Genomic DNA, 14,897 nt, shown 5'->3' with positions numbered 1-14,897 from the left:
TGGAGCAGGAGGTGGAGAGTTTCAGGACTGATCAAAGTGCTGCAAATAGATTACATTGTCTGTGTGTAAATCAAAGGTTAACTAAATATTTAGTCAGTGTTAAACTGATTAAAAGACAAGCAAAGGGTTTTGATTTTCGGAGCAAAGTTAGCATTAGCCATATCTTCAGACAAAACACAAAAGCTCACTTCTGTAGAAAAGATTCACTGCAAATCATCCACACCTGCAACATTACTAAAGAGAAGCATATTCTGCATTGATCGTTCCCCACAGGTTCAAAACAGGAAGGCAGAGACTGATGAGTTTAGAGTTAGGTTACCTGCTCTGCAGCAGTTCTGGGTTAACAGACTGCTGTCTGCGCAGTGGAGCCTGTTTGCCCTGGCTGGACGGCTGTCCCTCAAAGGAGATGCGTTTCTTCACAGGTGGATGGCTGAAGGTGTGGGCACGCCTACGGAACTGCACGCCGGTTTCCGGGTCATCGTCTGGAAAAGCGGGAGGGGAACCTGGAGGGGAGTGACCAGGAGATTCCTCATCCTGCTGGAGGGGACAAAATGTGAAAGGGAGAAAGATGTGAGTGAATATGTAAAACTTTTACAGTAATCTGCATTTATGATATTTTATAGATTTATTTTATTTAGCATGGTTGGGCTTATCTGACTGTGGGTGCCAGGGTGAAACAATGAGAGAATGGTGACAAGCTTAACACATAGTGCAGAAAAAATCCTTATACCTGGGTATAAGCAGGCAAAATTCAAAGGGTAATAATCATTCTGAAGTCAAACTGCACGTAGCTAGTAACTCTATTACAGAGGCAAAGCACCAAAACCAAATAAAACACCACCTCAATTGCTCAAGTTACAGGTCTACACTCACCTAGCCGACGTAACCCCATGGCAAGACTCGCTCCAGGTTCAACTTTCCACTCAACACCCTTGGATTCAGTGTCGCCTCATGCCAGGCTGTACAACTCCCACATCTATTGTATTCTAATAGTCAATGTCCTGTGACTCATGGCATCACACACTATTGGTGGGGAGGACCTCAGTGGCTCAACTGCACATGGAAACCCTCCAATCTCCTCCCATCATGCTTTTAGAGACCTCCCTCTCTAAAGATCTGACATGACAGGAGACATTCAGAGACATTTGAGGAAGAACGTCTAATGGAACTGCTGTCACTATCTTGAAAGTCCTTGCACTGCTAATGTCACTGAAGATCAGAACAGGTCTGTTGCACACATCTAAATCATGCCGTCAGCTGAGTGGCTTGATTGCAATTTGTAGATCTTAGGAAACATTGATAAGATAAAGTGACTCAGTGAATCAGACACTTGTGCAGCGCTGTGTCAGGGCTAAGAAGAGGAAGCCAGGAGAAGCATGGCTCAGCAGTCGTACAAATGGACATCCTGGCTTGAATTTCCTGCTTGCTAGGACATCGGCATCCTGAGACAATACCCAGATGACTACTTACTCGCTTAATCACAGAGCAAACAACATTCTTCTGACCTTCAAAATAACAAAGAGGGGCACAGGTGAGCCTTGAAGGGGCAGATTTCCCTTGTACATACAGAATATACATGTGTGTAACAATGTCACTTAAGTACGCCTTAAGGATACACAGGTTGCTTATGAAAATACAATAACTTGCTCCTCTTACGTAGGGTTGTCTCAGTAAAGGTAAGAGCAAAAAAGCACAGAAAAAAATCCCCCATCACAACCTGCCACTTGAAGGCTGATGTAAATAATTTTCCTATGAATCCAACATGACATGATTGATGCAACAGGCAGTAAGTAAGAAAGTAAGTCATATGACAGCTAAGAAAAAGGTCTATTCAGTATCTCTGTGTGTTTAAGAGCAACACATCCTTAAAGGGTCAAGCCACCAATTTTACACATCAAATTCTTTTTACAGTTCTTGGGGAGTGCTACTGGATATGTGAAAAAAAAAATTTGTAAAAACCTTTTGTGGCTCCAGACGGAGCTGCATGAAATTTGATAAAGTGCCTGAGTGATGTCACTTGATGTCAGCTGTGTCTGAAAACTATAAGTTAAAAAATGTTAAGAAAAAAAAATCTGAAGTTGTGGATGTAAGGTTACCAGGGCTATGTAATCCGCTACTCATCTCTGCTTGAGGCTGGCAGCTCGACTCTTTATTAGCCTCTACTGGCATAACACACCTGAATGTCCAACTCAAGTAATGGCGGTTTAGTTGCATTGTGGGTAATGTAGGCACCAGGTTTGGACAAGGAAGAAGTGTGTATTGAATAAAAAAAAAAAAGACATCTGTGGTTCTGCTGTATTGATTTTGATACTTGTCTTTTAAATGCCCAACAATGTTAAAGGAGTGCAATGCTAAATCGGTGGAGTACTCTTAACTCCATCATGACTGACGGGGAGTCAAAGGGACTATATTACACACTCACTCCACATTCTGCACAGCAGTAACACAGTGGAGCCAACAACCCCAAATGGTTCACTGATCGCTCTGTAAACACACTCCCTGCTGTACTGTTCCCTACTTTGGCCAATGGAGCTTCATCATGAAACTATGTGGGAGTAAGGCAGTGCAGAATCATGTCTCCATGTGAGAAGAAAACTGTTGACAGTGTCCAACTACTAAGAATGATGAAAGTTAAAGCATGCTTTTCACACTTGTACTATTCTGAGGACATTGCTGGAATATAACATGCTTTTAACAGCCACTGGGTAAAAAGTGTGAATTCCCAGAGTCCCCTGAGTGAAGTTCTGGGAATTCTCGTTTTCCCCCTCAGGGACACTTACCCGTTCAAAACTGCTAATGCTTCCCATGCTCCCCAAGCGGCCCCGCATCCGGCTGGCACCCTGGTGACAGAGGTGGTGATACAATATGAAGCAACCAACAAATTGGATAAAAACAAATAAGCAAAAACAGGTTTTTCAAAAAGTGTACTAACTGTTAATGACAAAGTGTGCAGTTGGTATTGTCAAGAAGGTAGTAAAACATCAACTCCGAAAAACATAAACAGCAAGAAATAACAAGGGCAAATATTTCCTGACTTGATAACGTTAACTGTGTCATTGTTCAGCTAAGTCTCTGAGACGATAACAGATGGCAGCAGAGGTCTCAGATTGCCTGGATCCCTCTACCAAGGAATTATTCTGCTGTCTCACTGGCAGATATGGGTCAATCCAAATCCCCTGGATGATAATGACACAGAAACAGGAGCTGATACAAAGAGAGATCAGTGAGACACATAAAGGTATGCAGCACAGTGGCTATATTCTGTCCGGGGCAGAGAAATAAGAGACACGGATAAAGGGAGAGAAAAAATGGCAGATAAAATAACAGCAGGAAATTAAATAAAGATAAAAGGCGGGGGCATGAAGATCATGTGTTATAAAAAATTAAGAAAAAAACCCTCTCTGCTCAGACCCACCCTTGCAAAGATATTCTCCAGAGAGCTGGTGAGGGAGGTGCGTGCTTTATTCTTGAGAATATCAAGTTTGAAGCGACTGCTGGTGGCTGCGCCGTCTCCTGCCGACGAGCTGTTTGCTGCGTTCTGTCAGATGATAACAATGGACACGAGGAAAAATTAATCACCACAGAAACTATTAATGCAATGTGACTGCAGAGACTGTCACTGTATACAAACTCTGTGCAGGCATACAGCAGCAAAGCACTTGGCCAAGAATAACACTGGGTCTGTTGTTGGGTTTCTGCCACGTGAATGGTAATATTTAACATACAGTCCCCCAGGCTAGATCATGCTAAAGTAATTATCCACAACTCTGTCATACTTTAATGTTAGATTAGAAACTTATGGAATGTAACACTGAGTCAATTGATATCCAGCTTCTTCCCAGGAACATTATGTATCCAGATGGGAAGTGATGGACCTAACATATAAAGCTGCAGTAGGCCCTGACAGTAGTACATGAGACAGATAATCTGTGAAAACAAAATCAGGTTCCTCTTGTTCGTCCTGCTTCAAATGCCATTAGGAGTAAAGAAAGGATAAGAAGTCCTCTCAGACAGAGGTCCACAGAGACACATTGAAATCCGTGCTACTCTGCATAAAATCCTTTACTTTTCAGAAAGCTTTATGGTGTAAATGGACTTTTCCCACATTTCAAGGATGTTAAAGGCCCTTGGAAACTTTTTAGGCATTCATGCTACACCACTCGATTTTGATTTGGGTGAAAATGTCCTTTCTTCAGTTCTTTAGTTAAGTTAAAGTAAAACCTCATAAATCAATCTGTAACTTGGAACTTGTGAGGGCTCATTCTGCTCTTGTCACATAGGAATACAATTTATGCAGTATATTTTTTGGATGATGTTTTTCCCCATTATCTGCAGGGTAAAATATTTACCTGAGGGGCCTCTCCGATGTGGAGGTGGGACTTTTGTTTGGTTTCACAGAGCTGTCTTAGATGGAGAATCACCAGCTCATTCTCCTCTTGGTCTGACCCAGGCTTCAGTCTCTGCAGACATGGATACAAAGAGATCAATCACCAAAAAAAACTGTTATTATGCGAGTCATTTTGCAGATAATAAAGTGTGCTTTCTCTAAGCAGAGCTGAACCTTACTTGAACTCGCTCAAAAATTTCAGCCTGCTCATTATCAGTCAGCTGGGAGAGATATTTTTGGATGGCTAGTTTTGCTCTGGGTGGGTAGAGACCTGGAAACAGAAGAGGAAATAAGAAGGCTCTTTTATGTTGCTTCAAGTCTAAAGAGCAGACTATGCATCAATATATTTATGAGTCAAGCCAGAGAGGGGTGCTGGAGTGTGACTGAGTTTACCTTCAATCCGCTCGCAGAGCTTGTGCAGGTCGTGCATGGGGCAGGCTTCACAGAGCTGGACCTGGGTCTTGTTGCTCTGTAAGGCTGCTGCTGTAGTGAAGGCCTGCTTCAGGGTCAGCATCACCTCATCCACCTGACACACACAGACAAACGTAGGGGCAAGATGAGCACGCACACACACACACACGCACAAAGAGGTTGGTAGGGATTAAAATAAAGGTACTGAGTTCAGCTGAAGTCATTTTAATTTACATATTTTGTGTGACTCACCAGGGACTCACTGGCACACTGGAAAACATAGCACACATACTGACTGGGACCAGGCTCTGATTGGTCCCGACAGATGAATCCAAAATGGTCGCACTGCTTGATGCCCTGTTTCAAAGTGAAGACAAACAGGAAACTAGAATAAATCACAGCAAGGGAAGACAATACTTTTAAGTCTTTGTATTCAGCTCAGCTATACAAATGATAAGCCTGGAACCAAGAACAGCACACACTGACACTATAATGGCTCTTGGCATTCTCCATTTCCAATTTCCATTAAATTAGTGAAATGGACACTTGGCTCACACTAGACAGTGCATTATCTTTATGCAGCGTGTCTATTTAAAGAAATGGGACTGCGTCGGGCAGTTAAAAAAAGAACATATTTCTACATAAATGATAAAGATGTCATTCGCCATCAAATTAAGGATTGGAAATAAAAAGCCGGCTGTACTGTCAAAACAGGGCAGTAATGTATTAGAGGCCTAGAAAAGATATGCACAAAATTATCCGGAGCTAATTCTCTGGATAGGACCGCTGCAAGGACAGAGGAGAGAGGCTTTTAGTGTAAATACAGCAAGTAAAAATAAACCAACCTGACAGCAGGATGAGATATCTTTGAAGTTCTTCTCCAGCACCACTGTTTTACTGTCAGGACTTATGAGGTTTACTTCAAAACGCCCAACCTGAGAAACACAAGAGCGTATCATGGTCGGACAGATTCATGCAAGAATACATACAGATACAGAAAAAAGTACTCATGAAACAACAATAATAATATCTGTATACTATAGGTAGATCACGGATATAACTTGAGGCAAAGTGTCTCAGTGTCAAGCTCCTCGTGACAAGAGCTGTAACTATCCTGAGACCCGTTCAATGACATACGTAAACACACTCACGCACTCTCAAAATCAAGGTCAACAAGTCCACGCCAATGATTTTTCCCATAATTGACTGCTATGTGGAGTATCATATTGAGCGTGGTGCTCTAGTTTTTAAAATTAGCTTCATGAGGAAATGGGCATGGTGCGTCAGGAATGGCAGCTGGCTCACTGTGCAGCCGGCATGCGTTTCATAAAGCGCCGTCCTTACGTTTTCACGGGGGTAGCGCTGCAGTCACACATTCTCCTCAGGAGTTACAGCCTCTTTAACTGGAGCGGTAACACAAGGCAGAGCTAGTCTGTACATTATAACTGCCAGCCATGTGCACATAAAAATGATTTGCAAGAGGCTCAGAGGCTGGACTAAATGCAAAGAGGGGTGACAAACAATGACAAACGGTGCAAGGCAAGCAAGCGTTTGATTTTCATGTGTGACGGATGGAATCAAGTTCTTCTAAAGAAATTACGACTTAGCGGTAGTGAGTGGGGAAAAAGAAACATCCATCCATCTCACTGACAATGGGAGTATATTTAGAGTTCTGCTCATAAACCTAACATCCACTGCAATTTTGGAGTAAATCCAAAGAGTATAAATTACTGACACAACACACACAACTGTACGTTGTATGACTGTAATTCAAATATAATACATCCCTTGGTCCTGGCCAGGCACTTGAGTGCATACTAAGGCACAATGAGAGAACGTTGCTGTTATGATAAAGCTCCTCAGCACTGTGTTCTTCCAACGGACTAAGCATCTACAGTCTGCTGGACACAAAGATAAGAAACCTCTTATCCTCTAAGCTCATCCTGAAACCAAGACATTAGCGAAAGTACAGCACGCCATTACTAACAGCATTTTTCTTCAGTAAATTGAATTCTACCTGGAAGAGCATGGTACGGTTCTTGTCTGCGTCAGATGGCTGAACATGGTTGGGTGCACTAGAGTGTCTGCGGCGCGTGGGTGCCATGATGACGCCATCTCCCGGCTTCCTCTGCAAACTCCCCGCCAGGCTGCTGCAACGCGTTCGAAACTCCTGAGGCTCCTCAAATCCGGAATCCTCCAGGATGCACTCGGGGAACGCTCCTCGCAGGCTGCTCTGACTGGCACTGCTAGACAGACCTTTACCTAAAACACGTACAGCAAGTTTGTATTATATAATACAATAGTAAGAATATCATTATAAAAACATTATAATATATACTACTAGAAATACTGTTTATTTAGCATTACATGTTCTTCATGAATGATTTACTGGTGAGGATGCTGACTTTTGGGTGGGACATGCAGGTTTAGCCTCAGTCTTGTAGTACGACATCATATTAACATCATCTACATATTAAAGACCCCAAGTTAGCTGGAAACAAAAATCAGGTGGAGACCTAAACATTTTTTAAAATATGAATATTCTTTTATTAGTTCACATTTCAAGTGATAAATCTGTCACTGTAATAATTGTGAACAAGAATATGTGCCATGCAAGAACAAAAAGCTTGACAGGCGTAGCAACAGTAACTAAGGGGTGCAGGGTTTAGCAAACCATTTATTCTCTGCTGTAAAGATCTGATTAAAGCCACTTGCAGATTCTGCTTTGACCTTCTGTTCTTACTGTGGTTTTGCATGCACAATATTTTAATAAAACAACTAATCCTAATTCGCAATCTGCATTAGGATCCACCTCCGGTTATGTCCTCCACTCCAGGGCCATCGGGGTCTTCTACACCCTCATTCAGAACAGTGGACAGTGGGTCTCCTTCTCCCCCGATGAGGAACTCCACAGGGGCACTCTCTGTGGACCCTCGCTGACCGTTGAGCAGCCGCAGGCGCTTGCGCTCGACCTCATGCTGACGAAACTTATCGATGCAGTCATCGACGAGGGTGGGTGGAGCCTTTTTGTGCAGAACTGTCACCTGAAATAATTTTTTTTTTTCAAAATTGGGCTCCATTAATTTAATTGCCTTGTCAAATGAAAAAAACTCCAGTTCCAGGAATGTGTTCATTTCTACCTTGCCACAGTAGAGCACTTCAAACTTCTGGGAGTTGTAGAAGGCCTCGTCAGCTTCCTGTTTTGGCTTGGTGTCTTCCTTTAGGGCTGATTTGGACACTTGGCGAATGCTGCTGATCACCTCGGGGACCTGTAAGAAAGGAGAGTAGAACGAAGGGATATAATGAACAGGAAGACATTCACAAGGAAAATCTGAACAAAAGGAAAAAGGGAAATGAACTGGAACCAAACGCCGGTTTTCAGCTCCACCTACACATGAACAACACGAGCAACACAACTGAGACTGAAACAATAACATCAACTGCAATAACCCTAAAAGACAATACATTTTATAATATTAAAATATACAGCCCAATTAAAATAACCTGTGCAGTGATTAACCCTCACATCATATCAGTGCATGTGCTTTGGACATAAATGTGCAAAAACTGTTGTCAACCCAGGACAAATAAAGCTATGTTTAGCAGATTGTTGCTTCAAAGAACTTGTTTTGATTAACAAATAAGATGACCTGACTTCATGTTGCGACTTAAAATAACTCAAGGCTAAAAAAATAGACTAAGATTTGAAATAACTACGGCTAGACAGACCAAACACTCTATTAGTAAGAGAAGTAGGCGACGAGCCAGGATACACCCACACTCCATAGGACAGAAGACAAAACAGTGCTGGAGGAAATCAGAGACTAGAAGGTGACAGAGCCTGCTCCTGCTCCACACTGCGTTAAGCACTTGCACCTTGCAGGAACAGCAAGGAAATTTGCTTTGGCAACTTGTATCCAGGAAGAAAAAAAAAAAAAACATGTCAAGACAGAAAATGCAAGTCTTTCAAAGCACACTCTTAAGCAATACTTGAGGATCTGATGTCAATCCATCTCCTCAGTCTTGAGACACTTTCACAATTTTGGCAGACACAACAGGACTGAAAGCCTCCGAGTTCCAGCAGCGAGAGCGTGTAGAACCACAGCCAAGGTCAGCCAAATACCCTGTTTAAGGCAACAATGAGTCCTCAAACAAACAGTGGCTCCACACACTGCACACATCTCCTGTCATATCTGATAAGAGTTGCATGCTGGCTGTTGAGCAAATATATTTATTATGTAGACTAGGGAGGGAAGTTATATAACAAAAGACACCAGGCTTACTTCAGAGGTGTGACCAGAACAGGATAGAAGCAGGAGGGCAGGCAAACAGGAAAGGAATGATTGTGAATAAAATGAAACATCCTGGCAAAGTCTATCCCTGCTTTTCAGGGAGGCCGGTTTTAAGTATGAGACACAGAGATCAAATACTTGTCTGCCATATTGCTGCTGTGGTTACATGAGCTATTTTAAAGTCCCATTTTCTAAGTGCGTGCCTTCCCAAGGGCTGTGCGTGGCTACTGACTGAGATGAGGAAGAAGGCAGGTGGTGTGGGTGGTGGCTGGTTGGTCATACATACTCAGGCGTCTCTTCACTCAAACAAAACTATGACCTGTGTAATTGATTTTCTTACTGTCAGAAACCTTGAAAGAATCTTTTTGAGATAACAGCAACACCTGTAACGGCAGAGACCAGTGTTTACACATAAATATAACCTGAAACATGTCACCATAATTTACCAAGTGTGAAAAAACAGTGGGTGAAATCAAACTGGCTACCTTTGTGGGGGGAAAAGCAGTTCAGCATTGGTAAAAGCAGTGCTGCCACTACTAGGTCAAGGTAATTCAGAGGCCTCGGCGGCTGAGAATCACAGCTGCACTGCCTGGTCCACCACATAATCAGGCCTGTGTCCTGCTTCGTCACGGAGGAAAAAATGACAGCGCCGACTTAACATTTAAAGAACTGCTGGATTATACATGAGTAAGATAACGCCACAGCACCATTTGATCTGATTAATTATTTGTAGTCAACCCAATACAGAGTCAGTAAAGGTTCTCATTCCTTGGGTGGAGACGAGCACAGACAGGCAGAAAGTCGCTCGCAATAGAGGAAAAACTTGTATTTTCCACTGGAAATATCCTCCCACTCCTAAAAGGTTCTTCAAGCTGTCTTTTTACATCTAACCTTCACCCATCATTGCCTGGCTTTATCAAACAATATCAGTGACACTGCTGGTGATCCAAAGCCTGCCTACATGAACACCAGCAGCTTTACAGCTTAGGAGAAAACAAACACGAGGATTGTACCCTCTGAGCTGGTAGAGTCCCGAGCACTCTCAGTGTGTGGCTCATGTAATGTCAAACCCCACTACAATAGTGCCCTAATAAGATCCAATCAAATAGTAGCTGGCAAATAGTTCAGTTGCCGTTATCGGCACCATTAAGCCAAACTACCGGGAAACAGTGAGGACCCAACACGCTCACAGCATCTGCAATCAGGCCTAATTGGACACAGGTTATCACTGTGTCAATACAAGATAAGGATGGAAACAGAGACAGAGGTATGGAAGAGAATTTCCCATGTCAGATCAGAGGCAATGCAAGATTACACATGTTTCAAGTTCAAAGTAATCAATGTAAGTTCTTGGAAAGTTACTTTCAATTTTAACTGTTGAAAGAACAAAAAAGAACAAAAATGTAATCAGAAACTGCCTTATGAAACATAGGCAACTGAAAAAACATCTGTTGCTCATTAATACAATCTAAGGTGCAAACCTGGCTCAATACTGTTGCTTTACTAAACATATCTGTCTTTGTGTGGCTAAGGCTCTGCAAGGATTGGTTCTACAGGCTTACTGATGTCACGTGTTTGTAGCTGCACCTCACCACAGCTGTGACGTCCTCCCAGTGCTTTTCCATCTGCCTGAGGACAAACTGGGCATCGTAGTTAAACAAGGTTCATGTCCCAACTCACAACAAAGCAAGACAAAGGCTCCTATGTCACCTTAACACAGGGCAACAAGCTCACATCCTGACTCAATCTGTCAAGATAGCAGTGAAATAAAGTGGCTTTTGCTTTCCTGTTCATCATTCTGTACACTGTTTTGAATCAAATAATATTGGATTTATGAGTGGAATTTGCTCCCAATGCATTGTTAACAGAGCAGATTATTATCATCTCATGACAACAAGATAAGAATCAATGTTCTTTAGTTTCTCATTTTGCAAGAAATGTGATCACGTCACCTCACCTGTCTTGGCTAACCAAAGCTAAGTGCCTCAACAAGCCTATTAACTAACTAGTAGAGAATGGAAAACGTCATGTCTGTTTTTGTTTGTCATGATACTCCATAATACAGATGGAAATAAAATATGTCTGTTATGAAATAAGACCTAGTGTTCAGTTGGACAGAACTTATTTTTCATCCCATCTTGGTTTTATGACAGTCCGAAGTTGCCAAAAACTGGTTTAGACTTTTAAAGTGCAGTCGGGAATGTCACTTTTGCCCTGACTTGGCTCACGGGTGTGTCCCGCTGTCACCACATGTCACTGAAAGATGAACAGCGTCCACGAGACAGCAGAAGGTCACCCAGTGAGAGATCCCACTGTGGTCCAGTTCCAAGTCAGAGCAGAGGTGGAACACCCACCGGCCTGTGGTTTCACACTGTGCAGGCTCAGACTATAACGGCACAATAGAGCCGAGCTGAGTCGGTGCTAAATTGGTGCATGCTGCCACAACACTAGTGAGATCAGTAAATGAGTATCCAAGACTCTGAGCCAAGTACGATGTTACAATTAAACTCCAAATGACAGTGTTTGTTTAACTTGGCGTTTGATATTATTCTGGCTAAATATTACGTACAGCCTGTTGTCATGAATGCACCAATCAAGAGTCCAGGGATGACTGAGTTTGCCTTAAATGCTGGAAGCTCATATGCATTACGGCAGGACTGAAGCTGTATTTCAAGTCGAGGAAGTCAAACTTGATTTTAAGCACTAGATCTTTCAAACTAAAGGAACACTTGTAATGAGACATTCCCTTTCTTTGTACATACTATGCTTTTAAGCATGTCTTCTTGTTTTTTCCACACATACAAAATCTAGTAAAGTGTAGGCGAGTGAAGCTTCTCTGTTCTTCAAGACATAATTTTCCTTTTCACATCCAATTGGTTGCTGCCAGGGGTCTTTCCTCAGGCTTTACACAATGTACCCTTATCATGTCTACAGCTAAGAATAGATTTGAAAAAAACATGCCTGCCACTCTAAAACAAAGCAAAGAGTTCAAACTCAGTTGGGACTAAGAGAAACCCACAGTCACACAATAAGAATGGCAGTGTTGGCAAATAATCATTAACAATGACTGTAACACGGTTTTGTACATGGCAGCAATGTACTGATACAATAACCCATACATTCCACATGGTCCACCTTGCACATGCTGCTAGCTCGCTGGCTGCCAAACCAGTTTTTGTTGCATAATAATGCTGAATGAGGTATGTTCAAGATGCCTCTCTGACTGCTGCAAACATTTGGATCCCAATAGGGAGGCCAGACACCTCGAAAGTGTGCCTGCCTCGAACTTGTTGCCTCCCCTACTCTCAGCTTTCACCAGCAGACAAACAGCCTGCCCAGGGCCTGCACATACCACAGGAAACACGATACAACGCAGGCATATTTCAGATCAATGCAAAAACGTGAGCATAACTGGTATCTCTTTGTGAAAATTATTTGTGAGGGTTTCCTTGTTCAGTGGGGAAACAAGAATAACATGAAAAGTGTAAGACTTGGCCTACAGCAGATAAAGAATCATGTTGCCGCAACCTCAGACCACACGATTTACATATAAACACACAAAAAGACACTTATTACACTAATTCACTACTGCAAACTCTCACCAACAGGCCTGCAAACACACAGACACACATGAGTGCCACTAGGGTGGGCTCTTGAGCACAGTGCCTTACACATACAGTATGGCTGTATGAAAAACATGACTGCACATTGATTTTCAAACTCCCACCTTCCTGATTTTGGACCACATTTCAGTTTATTACTCAAGAGTGGCATGCTGATCAGCATGTAAATTTGCTGACTCGAGACTGTGCCTGTTGAGTTGTTGTCACACTACATGCACCAGAGAGATGTCTGATCCCCTGAAGAGGAAAAAGCACGGAGATGGATTAACTTTGCCAAAATATCCAGGGTGCTCTGTTTATCATTCCCACTGACTGGTGGCCTAAATACTTAATACCAGAGCAAACATGTTTGTACCACTGACTAATCTACTGTGTGTGAGAGATTAAATGACATAGTTGTCACCTCAAGGAGATTTCAATTCAGGCTTTGCAGGACATTCCTTTGTCTTGTGTGTACATTTGAAGCTAGAGTCAGTCCAACATAACATGTAAACAGGTGGGCCTCACTGTAAGCCCTGACACTGTAGTATATAGTTAAAGGTCCTCAGGACTTTTGAACTTGAATAAAAGCATTGCAGAGAGATGTTGGTATTGATTAAACTGGACTGTAGAAAGGTCACTAAAAACTATAACAGTAATCAATAATATTTGAGTGATTGAATTACTGACCCTGCATGGTTCCTTACAATGCTATTAGGTGCATTTCTCTCTTTCTCCAGGTATATTTGCAGTTGGGTCATGTAAAGCTATGTTTTGACACTCGGACAGGCCTACCTGGTTGGGGTCGCAGGCCTTAAAGACGTGACAGGACATCTCGGACTCGGGATTATCGGGCTGGCCCCGCAGGAGATAGGCGAAATAGGTGAGGTCATTGCTGTTGTGGATGAAGCGAGAGACGAGCTGCGCTTTGTGCTCGAATATAAAGACTGAGGAGTTGTTGCTGCTGGAGGGGACACATCGGACGAAAGGGGGGTTGAGGACCAGCTGAACTTCTCTCGGCTGCACCACGGGGCCGCAGTCGCCTCTCTCGCCCCTCCTGCGGATCTCAGCCACCAGCCACGGCAGCATGGGTAGGGTGGTCCGCCTGTCCAGCGAGGACCAGCCGATGTACGTCAAGGCGAACTTCCTGTCCGACTTCGGAGGACTGCTCTCCCTCTCATCATCCCGACTCTCCATGTCGACCCAGCGGACTTTCGGCCGAAGCTTCTTGACAGCGATGTGGGACTAGAGATTACTATTAAAAAATGATGCCGATGTACCATTCCCTGCGATCCGAGGCCAGGCGCAGTTGTGGTTACTTTGCAACAGTTTCCATGTCCACATCCATAGTGAAAGTTGTTTCCTCCAACGAAGCGATTAGCTACATGCACATGTGCTCGCCCCTGCCGATCAGCTGCAACACTTCATGACATCCAAAAAAATAATACACTCTCCGACGGACAGTTTCCCGTCAAGGATTTCAAGTAAAATCACTTATATGGTCATGTATTGGTGGTTTGCTTGCTTGCTCGGTTCCTCCACGGTTTGCATGGGCAGTGAGTCAAACGCAAACAGTCCTGCACTGTACTGTCCCAACCAAGCTTGCTTGCTAAAACGTGGCTTTGGATGGCTCCTGTGTAAACACAAGTCGCCCTGAGAAATCTGATTTTCTTTGACGCGCTGTACGTTGCTCCAGAGCGCACAACCAGGGCGGCGCATTAACACAGTCCCAGCCCTGATATCCTGTTACAGCTGGCGCGGTCGCATGTTTCTAACTCTGAGGTCTTGTAAAATACATAGGCTGCATACACTGATGCTTGTTTATCGCCTTTTAGTGCCAGTCTCTCCCGTCTGTGATCCTTTCTTCCACAACGCCTTGGAGGCGGAGCGGCTGTGCGCGTCGACGACCCGCCCAACCATCCCATGTGCTGGAGGAGTGGGCAGGGCACAGCCGCCGTGAGAAACGTGACAGGGGCGAAGCTCCACCTTTCTCCTCAAAAGTACATAATAACTGGAAAGCTTCTTCCATGGTAGTGTGGAAAATGCTTGCAGACCACATGGCACTAGTGCTGCGGGCCCATAGTTCTGTTGGTTGCAATCCCACCTACCAACAACTTACCTTCCCCAGGTAAAAAGAGTAAAAGCTGTACTTTGGCAGCACAATGAAACATATGCAATACTTCAGCAAAGGCAGATCACAACTAA

At 43.4% G+C, this 14,897-nt stretch overlaps 1 protein-coding gene and 1 long non-coding RNA gene across 5 annotated transcripts in view; one reads left to right on the top strand and one right to left on the bottom strand.

The window, feature by feature from the left end:
- Positions 1 to 14,579, bottom strand: part of tbc1d4 (TBC1 domain family, member 4) — a 28,084-nt gene extending 13,505 nt beyond the window's left edge. The window contains exons 1-12 of one of the 4 annotated variants that reach the window (XM_051403065.1): positions 13,488 to 14,579; positions 7,939 to 8,067; positions 7,611 to 7,842; positions 6,816 to 7,060; positions 5,644 to 5,733; positions 5,051 to 5,155; positions 4,781 to 4,913; positions 4,567 to 4,658; positions 4,350 to 4,460; positions 3,416 to 3,538; positions 2,781 to 2,840; positions 320 to 534 (exon numbers count right to left, since the gene is read on the bottom strand). In XM_051403065.1, coding sequence (XP_051259025.1) covers positions 320 to 534; positions 2,781 to 2,840; positions 3,416 to 3,538; positions 4,350 to 4,460; positions 4,567 to 4,658; positions 4,781 to 4,913; positions 5,051 to 5,155; positions 5,644 to 5,733; positions 6,816 to 7,060; positions 7,611 to 7,842; positions 7,939 to 8,067; positions 13,488 to 13,889 — 1,937 coding nt within the window. In that variant the 5' untranslated portion in view covers positions 13,890 to 14,579. Of the gene's footprint in view, positions 1 to 319; positions 538 to 873; positions 1,034 to 2,780; positions 2,841 to 3,415; positions 3,539 to 4,349; positions 4,461 to 4,566; positions 4,659 to 4,780; positions 4,914 to 5,050; positions 5,156 to 5,643; positions 5,734 to 6,815; positions 7,061 to 7,610; positions 7,843 to 7,938; positions 8,068 to 13,487 lie in introns of those variants that run through there. The other 3 variants (XM_051403064.1, XM_051403066.1, XM_051403068.1) reach the window with 3 other exon arrangements.
- On the top strand, positions 429 to 2,281 carry LOC127365206 (uncharacterized). The gene is made up of 2 exons (XR_007885154.1): positions 429 to 570; positions 862 to 2,281. It is a non-coding gene; the product is annotated as an uncharacterized LOC127365206 (long non-coding RNA).
- Positions 14,580 to 14,897: the final 318 nt, after the last annotated feature.

This window comes from Dicentrarchus labrax, unplaced genomic scaffold, assembly GCF_905237075.1.
Source record: "Dicentrarchus labrax unplaced genomic scaffold, dlabrax2021, whole genome shotgun sequence".
Lineage (NCBI taxonomy): Eukaryota > Metazoa > Chordata > Actinopteri > Moronidae > Dicentrarchus > Dicentrarchus labrax.
Note: the sequence above shows the minus strand (reverse complement) of the source record. Positions and strands in the feature narration are given on the sequence as shown.